The following is a 24,895-nucleotide window of genomic DNA, read 5'->3' on the forward strand; positions in this document are numbered from 1 at the left end:
GAATGCACCCTTTATTACATTTCATGTTGTACAAGGGTTTTACCCAATTCCCCAACTGTGTTAGAGTGAATCCGTGCTATAGAAGTGCCATGTTATATGGGGGTTACCTGTATATATAAAATTATATAATAAAAAGCATCATCATCATCACATAAACACAATAAATTTAAATAGTTCATTCAATATTAAAATATTTATAAAAATTAAAAGCAATTTTATATGTTTATGTTAATTCAAATAAAAAAATGTTTAATACCTTTGAAGTTATAAACAAAAATGCTCTTGCTACCAGCATGCATTCTATTGTCATTAATATCACCAATAACAACTGTTAAAGTCCCAGTACTTGTCATAGATGGATTTCCATTGTCTTTCATAACTAATGGTACCAAATATTCTTTTTGCTGTTCTCTGTCAAATCTGACTTTAGAGTTAACAACTGCCATTCCATCACCATTTGCACCAGCTATGGAATTATATATGCATATCAGTACTAAGAAAACAATTATAAAAATAAATAAATCATAAGGACAACTTTAAGTTAAAAGTACACATTTTTCCAGGTTGTTATGTATTTAAAGACAACTAAATCCTTAAGCCAGTTTCTCCTCAATCAGAAAATTTTATGGCAAATAATACTTCTGTCTATTTAAATTGAAATTATTGATAATTTTAGCACTTGTAATCTTTAAAAAGTTAAAGGGTTTTTTTTTAAAAATGTGTGTGACTAAGAGTAACTAGAGGATGAACTGATGAATTCATGGAGCACACAGTGGGTTAAGCAAATTTTAATTAGTTAACATTATATATATATATTTTTCATTATTACAAACAACTATGATATAGTAACAGAAGAATGAAAATGAAATTAAAATAAAATCTCTTGCCATTTTGTTGAAGAGCTGTAGTCACCTTAGAGAAAGAAAGAGAAAAGAGGAAAAAAAAAAACTGTTTTCAGGTTAAATGTATTGATGGCCTAATAATAAAATATTTAGGCAATGTGACAAGATATGTAATTAAACAAGACCAATATACCTGTTATAATAAACAGAGAGCAAATGACTTCTTCCTAATCTTTCAAATACTTAAAGACAGATGTCTAAAAATGTCACTAAAGAACTTGAAAAAAAGCCATTAGAAGTATTGGGTTTTTTATATTATATTTTGAAATGACTAATAATAGATTTTCTGATGTAATAATTGACCAAAACTACCAACAAAATTGTTGGTAAAAAACAAAAAAAAAAGTCATTAACAGAGGATAAAATTTTAAAAAATCAGGGTGGTGAAAACTAATTTTCATTATAATCCTGTTATGTTTTGGATTAGAAGTCATTGATCAGTAATTTTCCAGATTTCATACCAAAAATTATTAAAAAACAATTTTTTAATGTATGATCTTTCTTTCATCAAAATAAACTAACAGTAACAGAATCAAAACCAGAATTTTTTTAAAATAATTGACTACAAACAAGGTAATCAGTGGTATTGCTGTTCTGTTGTTTTACTTAATTTTTTAATTATAAAAGCTAAAAAGATACTGCATGATTTAGAATTGAACTAGAACTAAAACATTCTTTGCTCAAAATTAATAATAATACCTGTTAATCCTAAAATGTCTGTTTACATCTAGGTTTTCTTATATTCATCAAAAAGTTTTATTAATTTTTTTTATAGATTGTTAAATTCCATTTGCTGAACCATGAACCAATGTTTGAGAAATATGAGTTCAATGTCCATAATTAATACAAATTTAATGATGATAAAGTTTTGTGTACCCATGCATTTGAAATGTGAATTTGTTAGGAACTTGCATACAATTAACCAAATTAATTGATGCTAATAAATTAAACTAAAGCGCTTTTTATGTAAAATTATATAATAGTTTTTATGAAAGTTTGCAAACTATATAACAAAATGATTAATAGTTTATTTCATAGGATCTTTCAATTTCACTTTGCTTTTGCTATATAAGATTAAATGTTTCATGTTAATATAGTAGTCCTATTCAAGTTTAATGGTTAGCAGTAAAAAACTACAAATACATAGTATATTATGAAATCATTTTTTAAAATAAAAATTTTATTGAATCATAAAAAAATACCTGTAATGAAATATATTTCAAAAAATACTCACTAGGATCATGATGAACATCAAAAAATTGCCTGATAATGTCTGGTGCATTGGGATCTAAACGGAATGTAAATGGTGGCCCATTTCCTTTTGATCGATCATCATCGTCAGTAGCCAATATCTGTTCTACTCTTTGAGGGGGACTATTTTCCAATATAACTGGTCGGTAATCTTTAACAAATCTTGGTGCATTATCATTTATATCACTAACAACAACTGTTAATGTTGCAGTTGCAGTACGTGGTGGTGAACCTAAAAATTGATTCAGATATCTTTAAATATTCTTATTTTTTTAAAATAAAATCATTCATATATATTCTAAATGTTTTATTCATACCATCATCTGTTGCAAGTATTTTTACTTGGTGTCTAGGAGTTTCTTCTCTATCTAGCATTCTCTGAATTTTCACAACTCCATTTCTATCAATTGTAAATTGCCGTTTCTTGTCAGATGATCGATCAATTGAATAACTGGAAGTATAAATTTTATTATTATTGCTACATTAATTAATTATTATTAATAAATAAATATAGGAAAATATTCTATAAGATGCTATATTGAATTACTTTATTCAATTTTGTATTACCTATATAAATAGTTTGACAGAATGACAGCAGTCAATTGTTTTTGATCAAATGTTTCAAGTCTGTTTTATACACAAATTCTGTGAGGGGTTCTATTTTTGACATGGGCTAATGCATGATTGTAACCAAAGAATAAAAGACTAAGTATTAAAATAAAATTATAAAAAATTTTGATAAAGCTATAAGATAATTTTATGTTAAGGTAATAGAAAAATAAATCTCAAGTCTCAATATGTAATCAGTTCAAACACCATTATTTTCTAGGAATTATCACATCCACAGACTCCAAAAATACTAGCCAATCTAACTACAACTTTATTTCACCCATTTGGGTGGAATAAAGTTGTAGATAGATTGGCTAGTATAGATTGACACATTGAAACAAAAAGGAGCCAATGTATTCTGTAATGTAAACATTGTGTTGTTCATGCTTTGTGTGTTTTAATTTTCTTAAAAAATTTTTTTTAGTTGTTTCATTAATTGAGGTGTTTTGTTATTAGCATATTGTGTCAGCCTGTCTAGTTGCTGTGTAATATTGTTTATTTGTATTTCTATTCTTGTTTGCCAGGAAGACTTCTGAAGGGTTTTTGATTTGTGAGCTTCTGTCTGTGAATGTAGTTTTAGTCCACAATAGGTCACTACTGTGACTGCACCAGCATAGATTAGTGTGTGGATGTCTGAGAGGGTAGAAACAGAATGAATGCAATCTGGTAATATGTAAATGTTCACATACTGTAGGTGTTTTCCCTACTAGTTTAAAAGTGTTGATTTTGGGAATGTGTAGCCATTGTGAAGAATCAATGCCTGTAAATTGTAATGAGTGCTTCTTAGAAAAGGAGAGAGAAAGTGAATTAAACCTGAATCTATTTCAGGCAGTGAAAAAGTGTTGATATTCTCATCATCAATGAAAATAGTGGTGGTAGGAACAGCATATATCTTGGTGATCCTGATGGATAATGTGATTATTGTTGATGTTGGGAATATTTGTTGGAGTAATTGTTCTGCAATTTGTCATTTGATACATTCTAGTGTTGTTTGTGGTATAAAATTGTTATGCATAATTGTTCTTTTTTGATCAACCACCCTTTGTATAATGAATGTGCGATGAGGATATTGTTGTGAGAACAAGTGATGTAACTGTTGTCTATATGCTGTCATGTCTATTTTGAGTTTTGTGATGGTAAAGTAAATACGGATGATAAACTCATTAATTTCTGATGTCCATTTCATCCCTTGGCATGGTTTACCTGCCTTAGTGGTTTGCAGCTGTATTGCCTCAGAAATATCAAAATTAGGCTGGTTTCCCAAAACTGGTGTGGGCATTGCAGTAGTCATACTTGGACCAGTGCTGCTTTCACCATTGGTGGCCAAGGGAGACTGACAAATTTTTCAAATGTTAGCCTCTGCCTAACCTTGTTGATCCAGGCAACATCTGAGCTGGTATTACATTTGGATCATGTTATTAGATAATTTAGATGATTAGATCTCCACAGATGTTGGTTCAGTTACTCTTGGTTTCATTTCTCCTCAAACAGACCTCACTGGCATGGGTGACCCTACCAGGAGCAGATGGCAGAGCTCAGTGGTTCATCAGAATTACTGAGCTCTCTCACCACAGCAAGGTGGTGACTGGCAAAAGTTATTATTATTATTATTATTAACAATTTTCTTATTGATTAAATTAAACTCAATTAAATAATTGTTTGCTATTAATTAAACCTAACACCAAATAATAATATACCAAATTTTATTTTCAAACTATTATAATAATTACATGAATAATAAACCAATATGATTTCAGCAAATTATTAAAGATTTTGTTTATTTAAAAGTTTTATTCATTTTTAAATAATAAGTTTTAAATAATTTTTTTACAAAAATATCAAATTATTATTCTCACCTCACTTGTGACTTTCCTCCTTGATCTGCATCCGTAGCTCTAAATGTTGCTAAACTTGTACCTGTTTGAGCATTTTCTTCAACAGTAACTTCAATATTTGCTTTTTGAAATTCAGGCTTATTATCATTAATATCTTGTAAACGGACACGAACTTTAGCATAGTCTACATGATATGCATCTGATGTTTCACCTCCATGATCACTAACCTGAATTGTTATATTGAAGCCATATCGTTGTTGTGGATCCTCAAAATCTAAAGGCTATAAAAATAATATAAATTATGATAATATTTAAAAGAATAAAATAAAGTTTAAGTTAAGTAATCAGTTTCCAATATTATCACAAACCTGATGCTTAGAAATTAAACTATTTTTTAATTATTAAAATAGTAATTAATAGAGTTAATATTAATTAGAAAAATATATATATTGTGATCTAATATATATATGGATGTGTAAGTGTATGTGCATGCACATATGTTTGAAACTAATTTGTTGTTTTTTATTTCAAATTTGATATAAACAAATAATAATACTACAAATCCTCATTTAATGTCATTTTATTATATCATCATCATCATCAAGGAAAGATAGATTTATAATCATTTACAATTATTGTTGTCAAATTTTCTTTATAAATAGTAAAACTGATATGTTTTGCTAGAGATTGTATATATGATCCAATTAAAATAATATTAACTGAATTAATCTTGTTTTATGTTATTTATCTTACAGCAAATTGGTTACATTATATGTTGTTTTCACTTAACATCTCAGTTTCCAAGAACCTATTGATGATGTTAAGCAGAATTTGCTGTATCTTTATTATAATTTTGAATTAACTTAGTAAAAATAAACATATACTTATTCATACTTTGTAAGGAACCAAGTCTGAGCTTTATTTTTATTTTACTTTTATTTTGCTTTCATTATATTTTGTTTGGGGCTTATGTTTAGTTAAGACGAAGGTTTCCTCACCATTCACCTTAGTAANGATGACCAATTAGTGCTTACTGAACCGTAGCACTATGCAAATGTGATGTGGCGTGATTCCCAGCCGACCAATTAGCGATCACCAGCGATAACATTATGCAAATCTGTGATTCCCAAGCCATAGTCTTATGCAAATCATGCCGTGTGGCGTAATTGTCTGCTGACCAATCAGTGGCTGTACTTTCAACCATCTGTCGATGACCGTTACGACTAAAAAAAAACTTCGCTAGGTCTTACTTTCAGGGGGAGGTCTTATATTTCGCAATTCAGCAAAATCTGTGCTAGGTCTTATTTTCTGCGGATGTCTTATTTTCGGGGAAACACGGTATAATATGTATCTAGGCCAGTGATTTTCAACTGGTATGCCACAAAAATTTTTGAAAGAAGCCCAAAGAACAATAAGTTTACATGTCAAAATTAAAATCTCTTTAAACTGATTTTACGAGTTTTTCATTGTTATAACAAACATTTACATAATGTAGTAAAAATATATTCATTCGTAAGCAAAATTATATGTGCATAACACTGAGTTATTTCATTTAAAATGAAATTTTCTTTAAATCAAAAATGTATCTATCTATAAACGTTATGTCCATATTTAAACTTTATGGGGAACCACAATATTAATGTGTAATATACTCTATAAGCCAAACTCTACATTCCTGAAAGGTTTCTCTGGTCATTCAAAAAAATCTAGTTACAACTGATCAAATATCTTTATTTTTTGTTTTCACAAGATGATGACATGCATTTCAGATTGAAATGTAATTAATCCATCTTCAGTGTTAAGTGTATTTTCTCTCTCAAATTATACTAATGTAGATGACATTGGATAATAAAATTATATAACATTACAGTTTTGCTGATCTATTTCAATTCTTCTATAATCACAGAATTATTAGCATTATTATACAATCCACAACAATTAAAATATTACTACATCTCAATAGGTAAACAGTGTAATGAAAACAGACAAGTATAAAATTACCATACTTAATGAACTATTATAAAATTACAATGCATGATGAACTATTATAATAGTTCATCATGCATTTAATTTTATAATAGTTTATTGTAGGGCACATAGGGACCATGTAGGCACATAAGAGTTCAGCTTTGTGGAGGATATTATATATGTCCATAATTACTTTAAATTATTTTAACTGAGAAATAATGGAACACTGGACAAGACAATGTTACTTTCTTTTCTTATGTAAACAAAAATTATTAATTTAAATAACTATTGTTGTAATCTGCTGCTATTTTAAGGAACAACAAAACTGTTTTATTTAATTTACAAAAAGAATTAGCTACTTAACCTTGCCACTTAGGCAAGTAATATGGCAATAGAATTAGAGTTTACAAACACAACTTTAAAATCATGATTTTTCTGCAGAAATTTAATTATAGGTTCATGTGTGCCATCGGATAAAAAAAAGTTAAACACTGATCTTAAAAAACAAAATCCATTTTGATAGCAAAAAACAATACCAATACTAGCAATATATTTATTACAAGTAAAGTGAAAATTTCAATTCTATACTAACCAAATCTGACACTTTCTAAATTTAATTATGCAATATTAATTATTAAATCATTAAGAAAATTAATCTGATTATTTTAAAATTTAACTAGACAAACTCTAATAAAGATTATTTAACTTTAACCTAATAATTTGGCTCTTAAATAACTAAATATATTTGGACTTGAAAATTTTAGCATTTAAACTGAATTATAATCATTTATCTTAATTAATATAGTTAAGATATCATTAGCAAAATTTGTAGTTAAAAGTGTTAGCTGTAGAACTTATTATTTAAACTTTTGAGACAGTGGAAAATACTGATATATGAGATACGTATTTTTTTTTTTGTAAAGCTCTGTTGTTTTTAAACAGAATTTTGACCTAATAACTAAAGAAATATATTCAAATACTAAATTCAGTTTAGCTAATAATATGATTCTCTTTAAAGTAGAATTCTACTCATATAATGAATTTCTTCAGAATAATATAGTTTAAAATTTAGAAATCTTAAAATAATTTGTATAATTTAGTGAAAATTCTTTTAATAGATCAAATTTTACTATAAAAGATTACATTGTAAAAAAAAAACTTCAACTTACAAATCTTTCTCACATGGAATTAAGGAATTAAAAATTTTATGAGTTAACTAATTAAAGGCTTTAATATATTTACTGTAAGCTAACATTGAATGTTTTCATTTTGCAGTTTTATTTTAAGAAATTCATTATACTTTCAATAAACTTTATTTGAATTATATATTTGCAAAATAGAATTTCAAAATATCAATACCTTGGCAATTTTCAATGATCCTGTACCATCAGAATTTGTGACCATTGTAAATTTATCAGCCCCAAATGCACCATCAATCACTTTGTAGCTGAATCGGTTAGTTTCTAAAAGATCTCCATCATTCACTGAAACCACAAGTATTGGTGTTTCTGGAATATCATCACTTTCAGTTTCATCAACTTCAACAAACCATTCCTTTTTAGTAAATTCAGGTGGCATATCATTGATATCTTTAATTTTTATGGTTGCTGTACCAGTTCCTGTTATAATATATAATTATTTTAAATAATTCATGTGATATATAAGATTTAATTTTTACTCAAATGTTAACTTTACCTTTTAAACTACCACCATCCATGGCTACAACTTTTATTGTATATTCAGGATTTGTTTCTCTATCCAAACAACAAACTGCTGTTGATATAACTCCTGTTTCATCATCTATTGTGAAAATTAGTTCTCCATTTTCATTTACTTGATTCTGTTCTATAGAATATCTTAATCTGGCATTGGAACCTTCATTTGGATCATCATAATCAGTTGCAGTCATTGTCATAACTGTCATACCTAAATAAAAATATTTGTAAGTGTAATTTAACGTTATTAAAATTATATGATATGTAATTTAATCTCTACTATTATGATTAATAATATATTAGAAATACTTGTGGATTGACACAAATGCATATTTTATGTTCATTTTTTGTGATTTGATCAGAAAAAGTAAAAAACGAAATGTATCAAATTTCACTTTTCAGATAGACATCAAGTTTGTTTTAACTGGAGAGTGAGAGATGTTGTCCAAGATCAAGATAGAAAAACGTAATTTTGTAAAGGGAAATTAGCAGTAGGGCCAGTATGACTGCCATTCCAAATGTAAACAAGGAAATTTTATTACACTCTGAACAAAATACTTCCATCCAACTTGTAAATGCTTCAAACAACATTTTTGTTTTCTTTTATTCAGTAATATATTTTCTTTAACATGAAACAGCAATTTTTGGCAGAACTGATTATTTTAATTTTATTTTTATATTTTAATACAATGTGATCACACAACTATCAAAAATTGATCATCTTAATTCAAAAACCAATTGCTTGAAACATTAGTATCAAAATTTTGTACTGAGTGTTAAACCAATAATGTTTTTTAGAAAATTTTGGATGGTAATTTTTTTATTAATTAAAATTAAAAACAAAGTACAGTAATACAGATAGGTGGGACCGAGCGATAACTGCGTAAGTCGGGGTATATTTTCGCAATTTGTGTAAAATCCAAATCTGATGTATGTAAGCTAATAAATGTTCTCGTTAACCTTATCTCGCCTTTTGATTCGTTCACGGTTACAAGAAATCACCACATAGAGTCTCTCAAGTATCCGTAGATATAACAAACACAGAAATAAATAACACAAAATAAATTGTAGCTATGCGTCGATTCCGCACGGCACGTCCGAACATGTAAGCTAAACAATAGTGTGGGGGGGAGTGAGTAATCAAGAGTTGTGTGGCATTCAAACAAAAGACAAATCGATGAGATTTGAAAATCACGTAACTCCGGGTTCACGTAAGTCAGGGTAGCGTAAGTCGCGGTATTACTGTACATCAAAAAAGATCACCTTTTGTTGCCAAATGATCTGCTGAATTATTGAGCTATTTTCGGGCTATGTCAATGACTACTTACTAATTAATTTGACTAGAAGTAGGCAGATATGCCATCGTCTCATATAAATTTTAATAATTATAATAAATTAATTTTTAATTTAGGAATTTCTGGAAAAAAGACAATCAGGCCAGAGTGAGACTTGAACCAGTAGATGCATAAGTAACAACACATCTGCATGGTAAGCAGAACCAGTAACTTCTGCTTACCATGCAGATGCGTTGTTACTTATGCATCTTTTCTTTTAGATTACTTGGTCACCAAAAAATTTTGAATACTCTCAAAACACAAAAAATATCCAATAAAAGATGAGCAATTATTTATTGTGACATCATCACAATGCTAGGCTGCAATTTTTAAACATATTTTTAATTTATTTAATTTAAAATATATGCTCTCCACCTCAAATTAGTAAGGTCTTGCCTCTCTATATCATACTTTTGCTGTTAGCAAAGTCTGTGTTGACTAGCACGAATCTATTGCTAACAGGAAAAGTATAACTCCTTTCAGGGAAAAATTTTTGAATGAAAATAACATGACTTCTTCTTCAATCTGGAAGTTTGTATAGAACCTCCTGCCCATGAGCTTTCTATATCTGGTCTTGGTTCATCTATCTAACTACATCCTCAAGATTAAGGACAGACAGACAGACGGATGACAGTGGGAATTTATGTCTACAATTTTTTCAAATTTCAGCACAATAAAATTTTTAAAAATTGGAGTGGAAACAAAAAAAGTCTTCTTGCTTCACCAACCATACTGCATTGAAATCATACTGTTGCTTGAACCTTTTATACATTGAAAGACGTGATGGTAGATTTCAAGCTGTCCCCTAACTAAATGCTTATAAAATATTTTTTGGAAAAACAACTGTTTTACTAACAAGTTTTCTTACATGTAAAAAGCAGAATTTACAAGAGAAGATAAAGCTGCTTTTTCTGTAAGAAAAAGCAGCTTTACAGGATGCACTGCACAGAATCTGATATTCAAAGAAATATTTACAGAAAAACCTGTTTCAGAGAGACTCCAAAACTCCAAAATAGCATTGTAAAGAAATTGGTGTAAATTAATTTATTTATTTATTGGTAAAATTTTAAATTCTGTAAAAAATATTACTTTATGTCTTCAGGAAAATGCTAATGACTTAATTTCTAGAGAAAAATGAAGAACTGAAACTAGTTGAAGTATCTAAAATAACATTTTCTTTTTTCCAGCAACAATATTTAATAATTCGACAAATCTTTTTGTTCTGATTTATAGGGAAACCAACATCAAGCTAATAATAATGTATATTGCATTCTATTCAATGTTCCAAAATAGAATACAATATACTGTATGTTATTATTGACTTGATGTTGGCCTGTCTGTAAATCAGGCCAATAATAATATTGGCTTTAACTATAAATATTAATTATTATTGCTGGAAAGAAAAAAAGGTCATTTTTGAAAGCTTTTTCATCATCTCTCATAATTCCATGAAGATTGCTTGAAATAATAAAATTGTTATTCTTAATCTTTTAAAACAGTGACTTTTTATGAGGAAGAAATTAGTCAGCATATTCAGTGTAATTAATTAAATGCGAAATAATTACTAATAAATAATACTAGTGTAGCCTCATAATTCAAGTCATTTGGCTTTAACTGTAAATCAGGTTTGTGAGTAGATGTTTATATAATATATAAACATCTACTCATTTGTTACAAGGCAAAATTACCCTGATTATAATATAATCAGGGTAATTACCCTGATTATAATATAATCAGGGTAATTTTGCCTTGTAATAAATGACAGTGAATGTGTTAAGATTACACTTCTATAAAATAATTGGTTTTGGAGTTTATTATTTTTATATAAAATGCTGATCCATTATACAAGTTTTATTATGTTAAGAAAACTTTGCCCAAAACTGAAACAGAAACGAATGATTTATAGACACTAGACTATTTTCAGTCTCAACTATTGCAAAGCATCACTTTATATACAAATTTTTGAGTAAAATATGGACTATTAATTTCTGTTTTTAGTATTGAAAGAGTAACCAAATATATTTCTATTAATATAATTGATAAAACTGAGAACATATGCATACTTTAGTTTGTCTATGGAAAAAATTAACTTGAAGGCAACATCAAGCATGATGTCACTTCAGTTAGACCAATCACCACATTCCCTAATGATGTTAGCACTTTTGGCTTAATATGTCAAGCAATATGTGAAGTTTATATTTTCACTCACTCGGTGGCAGAACAGCTTTTCTGTTAATTGTGTTAAATTTTTACAGCATTCATTAACTGTAAAGTATCATATGTTTAACTACTGCTATAGCAAACTTCTTTGTATTTCAATGCCATGATATGAAGCTTCCATAACACTATTTATAATGATGGTGACATGTTTAACAAATGAGGAAGAAACCTGAAGTAACTTGCTACAACTAAGTGATCAATGGTTGATGCTCATTGGTTAATATCCAAGTTGATTTTGATTCTTTCCATAGACAGACTGTATATAACTTATTAGATAACATTTGAATAATAATACATTACATCACAACTGATCTAATTATTAATAATTATCTGTACTTACTTTTAATTTTAAAATTAATTAATTTGTTAATTAAAAACTAAAAATAACAATAAGCATGTCCAAGTAATTTAGATGGGGAATACTTAAAAATAAAAATTATGGATTCATCCTATCTAGAGTCAAACTTTTTTCTTTTAAAATAATATTTTAGGATATACAGAGTGTCCAAAAAGTTACTGTGAAGTGGAAAAAGCTTCTTAAGTTTTAAAAGAAGTTTTACATACAATATTTCAGTTATTTTCTTATTTTCTACAGCAAATACTGGAAATTCCCAGAGGCCCAAAAATCCAGGGAGTGAGGTCCAGAGACCTAGCAGGACAGATCCCATGGGAGATTATGCAATTGGCAAAGAAGTCTTCCAAAAATCAGAACATCTGTGAACAAGTAGTAATGACATTACTACAAAGCAGAAATATGGGACATACAACTTACAGGTCTGATAAGTAATGCCATAGATATAACTTTAATGTCATTGCAAATTTTTCAGTGCACAGTAACTTTTAGGACACCTTATAAATTTTATATACCTTTGTTGTTTATGTATTAATTATCAATGATAAAATACTCCAAGTTTTATATTAATTTTATTTTTTGATTTGTTAGACATTCTTCAACCAAATCTTAAAATAATTAATAAGCTGATGGAACCACACAAATTAAGATGCTATCTACTTATTTATACTGTAAACAATGCATAACTAATTAAAAAAGTTTTTCTCAATCATTAAAAGAAGCAATTTAAAATATTTGGCTGAAAGATGTTTAACTTATCAATTATTAATGGAAAGACTTAATAATTTACATAATTAATCCCCTTACTTTTTCAAACAACAAATATAAAAATATATTAAATATCCCATACCTGCTGTGCCATTTTCAGTAACATTTCCTGTATAAATAGCATATGGAAAGAAAGGTGCATTGTCATTTATATCTTTTAAGTTTACTAACACATCAGCATAACCAACAAGACCATTTCCTCCTTCATCATCTGCAAATACTGTGAATCTCCATTGAGATCTGCCATGAGGAAGATCACGATCTAATGGTTTCAGTACATAAATTTCACCAGTGGTACTATTAATAGCAAATTTACTATTTGCCATTTCTTGATCAACACCTTGACCAGTTAAAAAATATACTATATCAGAATGTCTATCCCTATCTCCATCAGTTGCAGTTACCTATAAGAACATTCAAATTTTAATTATTATTTAAAATGAAATAAAAATTTTAACATAGAAATAAAATGTTATAGTTTATTATGAAAATAACACATTTAACTAATTAATAATGATTTTTATTATAAATAATTAAGCACATAATAAATTAAAATGTGTTCATGCTCATGCAATAAAGCACAAATTTGTTTTCTCAAATACTCTTAATATGTAATATTTAAAATATTACCTGAGTTATAAAATTTTCCAAAATAAACATCAGTAATAGAAGAAACTGAAGATAAAGGAGTGTGTTACAGAAAGATACAGAAATTGGTTTGAATTCAAAGCCAATTTCCAATTTTAATTTATCTGATTAAAATAAAAATGTTATAATTACATTGTGAAAATAGTAGTAGTAGTTATTAATTTGATTTTCAATTCAAACAACAATATATGTCAAAATTATACAGTAAGATTCAACACTTAAATTTCTTTTGAATAACAAAAATCTTGGTCTTCATAGATAATTTTGATATATTTCAAAAACCATTAAAATTTTTCAGTTATATATTTATCTTTCATCAGTTTTAGGTTTGGATCAACTAATAAACAAAAATTCANTTTCAGGTGGCAGTAAAATATGGTTGGATTTAATAAAATTCCACATAACTGATGTTATACAGAAATTTTCTTATAGTATATTACAATTTGTACACTGCATCAATTTACCATCCTTGACATTTTTAAAATGAATAGGATCAACTAATATAATAGAATTACACACAAAGTTTGTCATCTATTAGATTCCTTTTAGTAACTACTCGAGGCTACCTCGATAAATATTACTCGCATCTCTAAGAATGTTTGTATCCCTTGACAGATGCATTGAAAATAATTTAATATTAAGCATACATATATAAATAGCAACTTTTTGAAATAAAAATTTCAATATCTTTTAAACAGAATAAAATAATTATTTTGTCTAACCTTCCTTCATCAAATTTCAAGTTTAATTCTTCATTAATTTATAAATTAAACATGTAATGTGTTAATAAACAATTTTTCTGGTCAATTTGTCAAAAATGCATTACCCCCAACTTATATTATGCATTAATAATAGGAATAGCTGTCAAAAGTTGATACATACAGTATATAATGTAACTTGAACAGCAATATCTACAACCATGTTTATAAAATTCTACTGTTAGAATTGTAAAAAGCAGTTAATATATATATGTGTATTCTTGGCTTAACTATAGAATTTTGAAACTACATTCTTAAAAATATTTTAATATTTATTCCTTTTTTTACACTTGTAACATTTAATGAAGTTTGAAGATTTTTAATGTTATTAATCCAAGACAAGAAGAACTTTCAAACTAATATTCTTCTTATCGTTACTAATTAATGTTCTATGTAATAATTCTTCAGATGCTTACATTACTTATTTTTAAAATTAGAATACAGGAATTGTTCTAGTATTACATATAATATTTATTATTTTGAATAATGCAATATTTTATTGAATTATAATAATTCTGTAAGATTAAATATGTTAATATAAGCCAAAAAAGATAAAACTATAAAATACAATTTCACTTTTAAGCATTTTTTGGCAGATAATGTAGAAAATTAAATGAAATTTTCTAGTTTGTCAGTACAGATAATGAACAAGATTACTTCCAATCTTGACAAAAAAAAGTAAATAATGAGAAATTTATTATTATTATTTGAAAAGTTAAAAAGCAGGGCTGTGGAGTCAGAGTCGTGGAGTTTTGGTGTTTTAGCCGGAGTTCGAGTCGTCAAAAAAATCCGCCAACTCCGACTCCTTTTTACTTACCAACTTGTTATGTATATAAAATGGAAAAGTATTGGAATCGTGTCAAATTTGACTCTCCAAGTTTTTTTTTTTTTTTTTACAAATCTACATGTTTGGAGACCTCCCAAACCACTCAAAAAAAGTCAACAAAAGAGGAAAAATTTGCACGTGCATGTGTGTTGGCGTCTAATTTGTTTAATTTCTTTATTTTCTGTTCTGAGATATTAAACAATATCTCAGAATAGGTAAAGTTTAAGAAACGAAATGTGACACTGTAGCTTGCGTATAAAGGGGCATTAATACTATTAAATTTTGGTTCTTAATTAAAGGTCGACAGGGTGAAGACATAAAAGGGGTCATGTGTCATATCTCTTAATGAATATTTTACTCGTTATTAGCGTTCAAAATTTAAAAAAATAAAATAAAACTCGTCTCTACCCTCAAAGTAAGCTTTTTTTTTGTCATTTTATAATAGTACAGTAAACCGTTAAGATGTTCTCGCCTAAGATGTTAGAATGTGTATGGGGACACGATTTAATTCAACCACTTTGACGCTTAATAACTAACTCCTGTGTTAAACCATCGGACTCCGATTCCGACTACTTTGACCACAGAAATTATTAGGCTTCAAATAAGGTGAACAAAATCATGCCCCACCACACAGTCTAACATCTACACATATAGAAAAAATTCTTGAATCTTTTGCTTAATTAACTCGAAATTTCAAGGTGTTCTGAGTCCAAAAATGTAAAAATTTAGGAGGGGTCATTTTTTGACCGAGCACTACACTTTGTTATATATCCTCTGTTATATATAACAGCCGGAAAAGTAAAAATTATCGAATACATATTTACATATTACTTAGAGGAGTCTTTTAGCTTTGAAATAAAAAGTTTCTACGTTCTATCTTTATTAGAACTCTATTTATTGAATCTTTTATTCTGAGGTAACATGATGACATCAGAATTTTTGGGTCTCTTTCAATAACAAGTCCGCCCCTGGTCGGAGTCAGATGGTAAGGAAAAGTCGGAGTCAGTAGATTTTTACGCGACTCCACAGCCCTGATAAAAAGAAAGTTTAAGACATTCTTCCTTTATAGACAAATTACTTCAACTTTACAGTTGAAATATACATAGCAGAATGTTCTAAGTAATGCTGGCAATAAAACAATGGTAAACCATGGATTCAGAAAAAGATGAAAATTAATTTTGAACAGGCAATGAATCAGCATCACTATTATGGTATTATTTTGTTTACTTGCATTTCCTGACTTTCAGGTGGCAGTAAAATATGGTTGGATTTAATAAAATTCCACATAACTGATGTTATACAGAAATTTTCTTATAGTATATTACAATTTGTACACTGCATCAATTTACCATCCTTGACATTTTTAAAGTAATGCAACATATCAATCATGCTTAAATTTAAAAATTAAAATTAATGTGAAAGCCAGCAGAAATTATCTTAAAATGATAAAGTTTTCGAATGCTAATTGTTAAATACTCAGACTCCACTATTTATGATCATCAAAAAAAATTATCTCTGATGAGAAAAAAAACATGATGCAGGTATATTCATAAATCTCAACTAATAAGAGTGTATTTACTGTAGTAATTTATTATGGTAGTAAGTAGTATGGGAATTAATTCAATATAATTAATAAAACATTAATTCCAGTTTTTTTCAAGACTAGTTTTAACTTATTATGCTAGGTATACTTCAACTACATTAAGATACAATTATTATTAATTATTGTTTTGTTATATTCAGTGTTCTAGATGCTAGCTGTATTTCTGATTTTGATTTTTATTATTATTTTCTATAATTTCTTTATTATTAATTATTTTTACTTCCTGTTTTCTGAATATATCTAACATTTTTCATCGAAAGCTAAAATTATAGTAATTTTGTGCAAAAATATTGTCTGAAGAAGCTGTAAAATTACAAACAAATAATATATCTTTCTTTGATTAAAATACTTATACCTTTATCATGTTTTTTATGAAGTTCCCTAGCATCACCTTTACTTTATGTATTAAAATAAAATCATTGACATATATAAGATGCTTTTTTTCCTTTGAAAAAAAATCAAGCAATGTACTATTTACAAGTATTTATTATCATTATTTCTTTTTTAGTTTTCAAAGTGTTCTAGATTTAAATGTTAAATTGAAGCAGAGACAACAATGTTTGTAGAATTTTGTTTTGTGAGTTTAAACTACATCATAAAATATGACAAGTAATTCAAAACATTAACCAAGCATAAGTCAACAACACTGATAATGAACACAGTGAAATGTTCATTTCAAAACTTAAATAGGAAGCAGATTTCAATCGTGATAATAATAATCTGATAACAGCATATGAAAAGTAATAGACAAAACTGATTAAAGAAAAATTAGTTTATTCAAGAGTTTCCAAACAACTAGACAAAATAAAAAGTTTGACAAATGAGTTCATTATGAATTGAATGAATAATAATAAATTTACTGATTACATTATATGCTCTTTGTTTGCCATAGGAACATAAACAGGGATCGCACTGATAATGCCAAAAATCACCACTTTGCAATAAAACCTTCATCCAGTTATTTCTATAATCAAAGTGAAATTGAATCACAAAGCACACTTCATAAAAAACAGCAGAATGTCAAACTCATGTGTCATTGGTTTCTTGTGTACTACATACATAGCATTGACATGATGCAGTGAGTTTGGATAGGATAGCAGGAAGTGACATTGAGAACCAAAGACAGTTTTTGTGCAATGCCACCCAGCATTTCCAGATTGGGGATTTTTTATTGAATGACAGAAAATTTGGGGAATTTTTTGGGATAACCTGTTTTTCACTTTAATTGTTTTTTTTTTTTTAAGTAGACCAAACCATAAAAATTTTGGCATGACAGAACATCCAAAAAAAGGTGTTTAAAAAAGTGATCAAATGTGTTATTCAAAATTATTCACTAAAAAATGATTCAAAAATGATTCCAATTTCTAAATGACAGCTTAACATGTTACTTTTGCTTTCCAGACTCCAAACTGATAAGGATACCATCACTTGCATTAATTATTAAGTAAAACTGGTGGCAATAAATAATTTGAAGTAGTTAAAATTTTAAAACTGGCAAAAAAAATGGTTGAAAATTTTTAAAAATATTTCAGAGCGATCCCTGCAAAAGTGATCAATTTCTTGATCAAATTACTATGAGCAACAAAAATACATTTTTTATTGTTGTAAAATATGATCAGTACAATTGTTTGACAGATAAAGTATTGAAATATACTAAAGCCTTATCTTTCTTTCAAGAAAGATCTCTATTGTTTACTGCAAATGTTAAATTTTCCAGAACCAAGTCAAATTATCAAGTATCAAGACAGAAAAATACCTAAAATTAAGTTACACTATTTTTTTTAAAGTAACTCAATTAAATAATCAGAAAATTTAATATGAAATATATTCAAGACATTTGTTAAAAACACTTTATTCTGGATAAATTTATTTTTCATTTGCATTCATATTATCAAGTTTTAAAATAAGAAAGGAAGATGATTTGGTTTCAAATTTATTATAAAGAATTTGTAAAAATAATTATTTATTTATTATAATTTTGAAAATTTATAAATACTATATTGTGAGATTTAAAATAATTTTTTAATAGAGTATAATATACAAATAAAAGCTATAGTTAAAATAGCTTCATATATCCTTAACTATTTTCACTTTACTTATCTAAATTTTTAATTTATTCTAATTAATTATTATTAAACTAATTAAAAATTTGTATTTGTAGAAAATATAAGTAATATTTTGTCTTAATTGATTTAATCAATTTTAATATTTTATAATTCTTATATATCAACTAAATTAAAGTATTATAGATGATTTCTAAATACAATATTTTTATACCTTTAAAATCTTTTTTGGTAAACCTTGAGAATCTTCTTCAAAAATTTCTGTTTCATATGTAGATTGATCAAATTTTGGAGGCAAGTCGTTGATATCTTTAACTCTTATGATTACTCTAGTGTTGTTTTCATATAGAGTATCTGAGGCCACAAGTGTAAGGTTATACTAGGAAAAAATAAAACATACATGCAAATAACATGCCAATAAGTAAAATACTTAAAAAAAATAAACAATAAAGTTAACATAGCATGCAGATGCATTAAGGGAAACAAACAATAGGAATTACAGCCAACAAAAATATCTTCATCTACTAATTGTAAAAAGAAACAAAATTTTCATAAATTGTAGATTAAAGGTCAAATATGACCTGTAGAACACGCTTGGGAAGATTCCTGTCATCTTCTTCAGTTATCTGTGTCTCATAAGTGGGACGATCAAACAAAGGTGGATTATCATTCACATCTTTCACATGGATAACCACAGTTGTGTGGTTTTCATTAAGATTATCAGAGGCAACCAAGCGAAGTTTGTACTACAATAGAAAATATCACATTTGATAAAGAACTGACAGAATGAGAATTAATGGGAATAGAAAAACCAGAAAATCTGAATAACAAAGTTTTATAATTATTAATTCTGAACATTTCAAGATAAAAATATCTGTAAAAAATTTAGATAATTTTCTAAATTCTTTAAAACAGAAAACATTTTCAATAGTTCAATTGATAAAAAAAAAGAAAAAAAAATTATTAAAATAGTAAAATTTTTCTAACAACATATCTAGAAACAGAACAACTCTCAATGTAATATTTTAAAACAGCAAGTTTTTAGAATAGTTTTTTAAAAATTTTTGTAAATTGAATGATATTTTATGTTTCTTAGTCTACTTTTAATTTTTTTAATTTGTTTAAAATTTTAAATATTTAAAAATGATAATTTTATAATTTATTCTTATATCTTAAACATTTGTTCTCGTTCCATTTGACTCGCACCTCAAATGGTGTGAGTCAAATGGAACGAGAACAAATGTTTAAGATCATAATAATACTGTTTTTGTTGGTCAAATTTGAATATCCAGTTGAGTTAAATATAAAGGAAAACCTGAAAATTAATATACAAAAATACCTGCTGAGGAAGGACAAATGTGTCTGAAATGCAAAATTATGTGTGTGTCCAGGTATATTGAATAAAATAAAAAATTGTTTTCTGTAAAACTTTGTAGCATTATCTGTAAAGCCAGCATAAAAAATCCTGATAATATAAGATATGAAATTATAGATGGAAATTTATATTTTAATATTATATAATTGTTTGTTAATATAAGTTAAGGCCTATATAAAAATAGACATATAATACCAAGCTGAAAAATTCTTTATTAAAAGAACTAGATAAACTAGATAATAAATTTATTGGATTAAACTAGAAGAAATGAAACTTCTGAAAATGTCCAAATTGGTGATATTATTCTAAAAAGTTCTTTTGCATGCCATGGTAGATAATCATTTATTCATATACTTGTATTTTATCATCTTTTTTAATGAAGAAAAAGAAAATACATGAAAGAACTCTTAAAAACAAATATATCTATACAACCAATAAATAATATTTTTGAATTGTTTTACATGGAAAAACATTTAATCTTAATAAAGTTTGGACTCTGTTTTGTTTTTTTTTTAAATCTTCAAATTACTTTAATTTTAGTAGGAATAGAGTCAAACATGTCTCAACAGTCTACAGTTTCATTTAATATGAAACTCCATACACTCTCATATAGTTTAATTTGTTGGAAGTTGATTCAATACAAAGAAAAATTTACAGGTACTCAGTGAATTTGTTTATGTCTGCTTAAATTACAATAAGTAGATTCCATTGTATATCACTTTACATTCACTTGTATTAATTAATAACATAATTGATAACATCAAGTGCACTGAATAAATAAGACTATGATTAAAGGAATTAAAAATGTAACTTAACAATATAATTAATAAATCTTAATTATTAATTAGTACTAAATCGTCCAGTATTGTTTGCCTACTCTGAAATTCCATCTTTAACAGTTAATATATAATTGAAGCAAATAACAAACTACTGTACTGCAAATGATTAAAGCAATGTTTAATATTTAAGGCACTTGTTAAGACTGATAACAATAACTAAATGATTGTACATTATCAGCCATATGTTGAGGTTGTTAATGTACAATCATTTTATAAACTATAACCACAATTCAGATTACAATAAACTAAGTTTTATGAGTATTTTAACTTGTATTTTCAGACATTCTAATTTTGTTATTATTAAATAAAAAATGATACAGTGAACCTGGTTAACTGTAATCAGTCAGGGAAAAAAATTTGAACTTCCAGTTAAAGTTTTGAGTTATGGAGGTTTAGGTAAAAATCAAGATTTTATGCATTGGTTTATTGGTGACCCATAATAAACTATCCACATGATATTTCTGTGAGTCTTTTTATATAGAACTAGCTGTTACCCGCGACTTTGTCCGCAGAGGTTTTGCAAGCAAACCCCATTTACATTCAATATTTCAATAACCATAGTAATTGTTATATAACACCTACCGCTGAAGAGAATTGCCGAGAATCAAACGAACTATTTTCAATTTGATCAATTTTCTGGAACGTTTACAATCGTTCTATAATCGAACAAATATGCAATAACAAATTCGAATTTAAAACGGTTCGAACATTTTTTAAATCGAAATAGATAAAAATATTTATAACAGTGTCTGAAATGTTATCAATTTAATACACTCAATGAAGACTAAACTTCGTTGAAAACAAAAAATCGCATCTAAAATAGTACAGTAGAAGCTGTTTTTCCGGTTAACCCTTAATGCTCTCTCTCTCCCCCCACTTGGGAATTTCGAAAAATCCCTTCTTAGTGTGCGTTTTCATGACGTACCCTAACTGTGTACCAAATTTCACCTCTCTAGGTCCAGCGGTTTGCTCTGAGCGATGATGAATCAATGAGTCATTCAGTCAGTCAGGACAAGCAATTTTATATAGATAGATTGTTGTGTCAATGTAAACCTTTCAATGTTGTCCAGAAACTCAAAAATGCTTACAAAATGATTAAGTAAGCTATTGAGAAATGCTTTCTTGAATGATTGATCTGTTCACTTCTGTGTGTTTAGTAACGATTTTTTAATTGTGATATTTTGCACCTAGAATCACTCTGTTTATTTTTTAATCACAATAAACCTCTTTACAATTGTTATATTTTTAAAATTTTGCCATAAAGGTTAAAATTTTTACATAGAATCAGACTATAACCATTTATTAAAATTAATTTATCAAAATTCATTTATCTACTATGTCAGCTAGTCAGGGAATCCATCAGAAATCAAACAATAAAACAAATAAAAAAATGTTAAAAAAAAAAAAAAGCAGGTTTGAATGGCAGTTACACTGTCTAGATCACACACACTGTCCGGAAAACACCCGCCACCCACCATCACATGAAACAATGTTTATTTTTAGTTGTACATGGTTCCCGCATTTAATAAAAAGATGCTGATTATTTTATTTTATAGATGAACATTAATTATTTTATTTAACAGAAAATTAAAACTCCAGAAAGTTTATGAAAATACTATATCAAAACCGCCATTTGAGTTAAACAGTTTGATTTAACATGTAGTAAATCCCTATGCTAGATGATTGGGGAAAGAAAATGACCGAATAATCTCGGTTTGAGTTAACCAGGTTCCACTGTAATATCTGATCATCATAAGTGAATTCTACTACGTATATTTTTTATTTTAAATGGGAAAAAATGTGGTAGCACCTCTTTTCAACGAAAACACTTAAGAGCCAATAATAATAATAGTACAATGCTAAAATAAAAGGAGTCCAAGATTTATTTAAAATTAACCCATATCTATGGATATAGCTAATAAACTCTGGAGTCACACTATAACTACTGTCCAACCTGTATGAGGAGATTCACCTTTTGTAACAGCTGGTACAAAAAGTCAAACTATTGTGCTAATAATGATGTATCTCCATTATATATGATACTATTATTATTATTTCTCATATTTAATTTTATTTTACTTGTTCCTGATTTATTTTTTTAATATTCTTCCATGTATTCAAACATTTAGATGACTTGTTTGGCACTTCTAAATATCACTTTGACAGTTTTGTTCCAAACTTGGTAAAACCTGATAATAGGATGCTTGGTGCAAAACATATTTAATCTCAGTTAAATCTTGGACTCCATTTATTTTATTATTGTACTATTCTTCTTAATCCATGAAACTGTGTAATTTGCTAAAATCTAAGAGGCAATATGTCTACATTATTAACATTGCTTTTAATGTTGTCATTTACATACTATGATACAAAGCAATTATTAATAGAAAATTTATTTTATATAATTTAAGTAAAAACAAGCTAAAATCATTTAATATGGCTACTGTCAGAGTATGTTTTTATAATAAATATATAAATTAAAAATTCTTGTATCATTTAAGAATTAGATTGACAATAATAATTGTTTTTTGAATCTCTCTAATTATCCTTCATCAATATTTCTATAGTTCAGTTAAAATATAATTTGTTACATTCATACAATCATTTTTTTTTACTATACATTACACATTAAGTCAATTTTGTATAGTTTAGAAAAGAATGTAATTGATCTGCATTATAGAAATTTCTAGTAGTCTTATCTTTTTTATATTTCATGTAGTTACTAAGAAATGATGAGAGTATTTAAAATGCCAAACTGCTACATTCAGGAAACTAAAATTATTATTTAAGTAATACTTTTGCCATTCTATGGATATTCTCAGCTTGCAATGAATACAAATGAATGATGTATAATACAAATTTAAAATTGATTTATTACATTACAATACAATTACCATAAAACATAAATTTAAATAAATTTTTTTTATAAGAAATATTTTAAGATCTAAGTTATAATAGAAATAACATTATAAAATTAAGAAAACTAACTAAACATATATAAAACTAACTGGAATATAATTAACATTATGAAATTTAACAAAGGTAACTTAAGACTTTTTAAGTGAAGATAAAAATTTAAATTAGAAAAGAAGAGAGTTTAATAAATTGATATTATTTAACACTGAGTGATTCTAATTTCCTGAACATAGCAGTTCAAATCATAATATGGTGCAAATTTTATAATAAAAATGTGTTTGGTTATGATAAGAAATTTATAAAATATTTTAACAATATTTAACAACAATAACTTTCAATGTTGAAATTAATTGCATTTATTGTCATTTCTGATATTTTCCATTCATAACTGATTTGATATAATAATACAAGTAACTTTTTCACTCATTTTTGTTGTAAAATAGACTAGCAATCTTGAAGGATTGTGTATGTATACAGTTGTTATTATTTGATATTTAATTCAATGTTATATTCATAAGTGTTCTCTCATTTTCTAAGAGTATATTCTTCATGTCAAAATCTTTTTAAACATTCGATAATATTTTACCTCTCTTATTCATGGTTTCACCAACTGCAATTTCAGTTATCTACAGCTAGAGCTTATTCTGTGTGTAGTGTCTTTGCAATCCAAACAATAATTTTGGTAGACAATCAAACAGCAATTAGTTAGAAAACATTATGGTTTACTTAAAACACTTTTTTAATTCAGATGCATTTCGGGTTGGCTTGTATTCCAAACCCCTCTTCAGTGCTGTTAAAATTACAAAAAACAAGGTGAGTTTCACGACATTGGTAAGTAGGACGTAACAAAAATGCAGGGTGACAATAACATAAAAAACTTACATGTTATATAATGGTACAGCATAGACTTGTA

At 27.1% G+C, this 24,895-nt stretch overlaps 1 protein-coding gene across 1 annotated transcript in view; it reads right to left on the bottom strand.

Moving 5' to 3' along the window:
- Nucleotides 1–24,895, bottom strand: part of LOC111623554 (neural-cadherin-like) — a 203,514-nt gene that overhangs the window by 20,707 nt on the left and 157,912 nt on the right. Inside the window, exons 17-24 of the mRNA XM_023366169.1 lie at nucleotides 19,067–19,231; nucleotides 13,037–13,358; nucleotides 8,261–8,491; nucleotides 7,925–8,184; nucleotides 4,619–4,878; nucleotides 2,471–2,604; nucleotides 2,137–2,385; nucleotides 257–466 (exon numbers count right to left, since the gene is read on the bottom strand). Of these exons, the coding sequence (XP_023221937.1) occupies nucleotides 257–466; nucleotides 2,137–2,385; nucleotides 2,471–2,604; nucleotides 4,619–4,878; nucleotides 7,925–8,184; nucleotides 8,261–8,491; nucleotides 13,037–13,358; nucleotides 19,067–19,231 (1,831 nt within the window). The remainder of the gene's footprint in view (nucleotides 1–256; nucleotides 467–2,136; nucleotides 2,386–2,470; nucleotides 2,605–4,618; nucleotides 4,879–7,924; nucleotides 8,185–8,260; nucleotides 8,492–13,036; nucleotides 13,359–19,066; nucleotides 19,232–24,895) is intronic.

The sequence above is a fragment of the Centruroides sculpturatus genome, unplaced genomic scaffold (assembly GCF_000671375.1).
Source record: "Centruroides sculpturatus isolate CEXI.00-Female unplaced genomic scaffold, Cexi_2.0 scaffold16, whole genome shotgun sequence".
Classification (NCBI taxonomy): Eukaryota; Metazoa; Arthropoda; class Arachnida; order Scorpiones; family Buthidae; genus Centruroides; species Centruroides sculpturatus.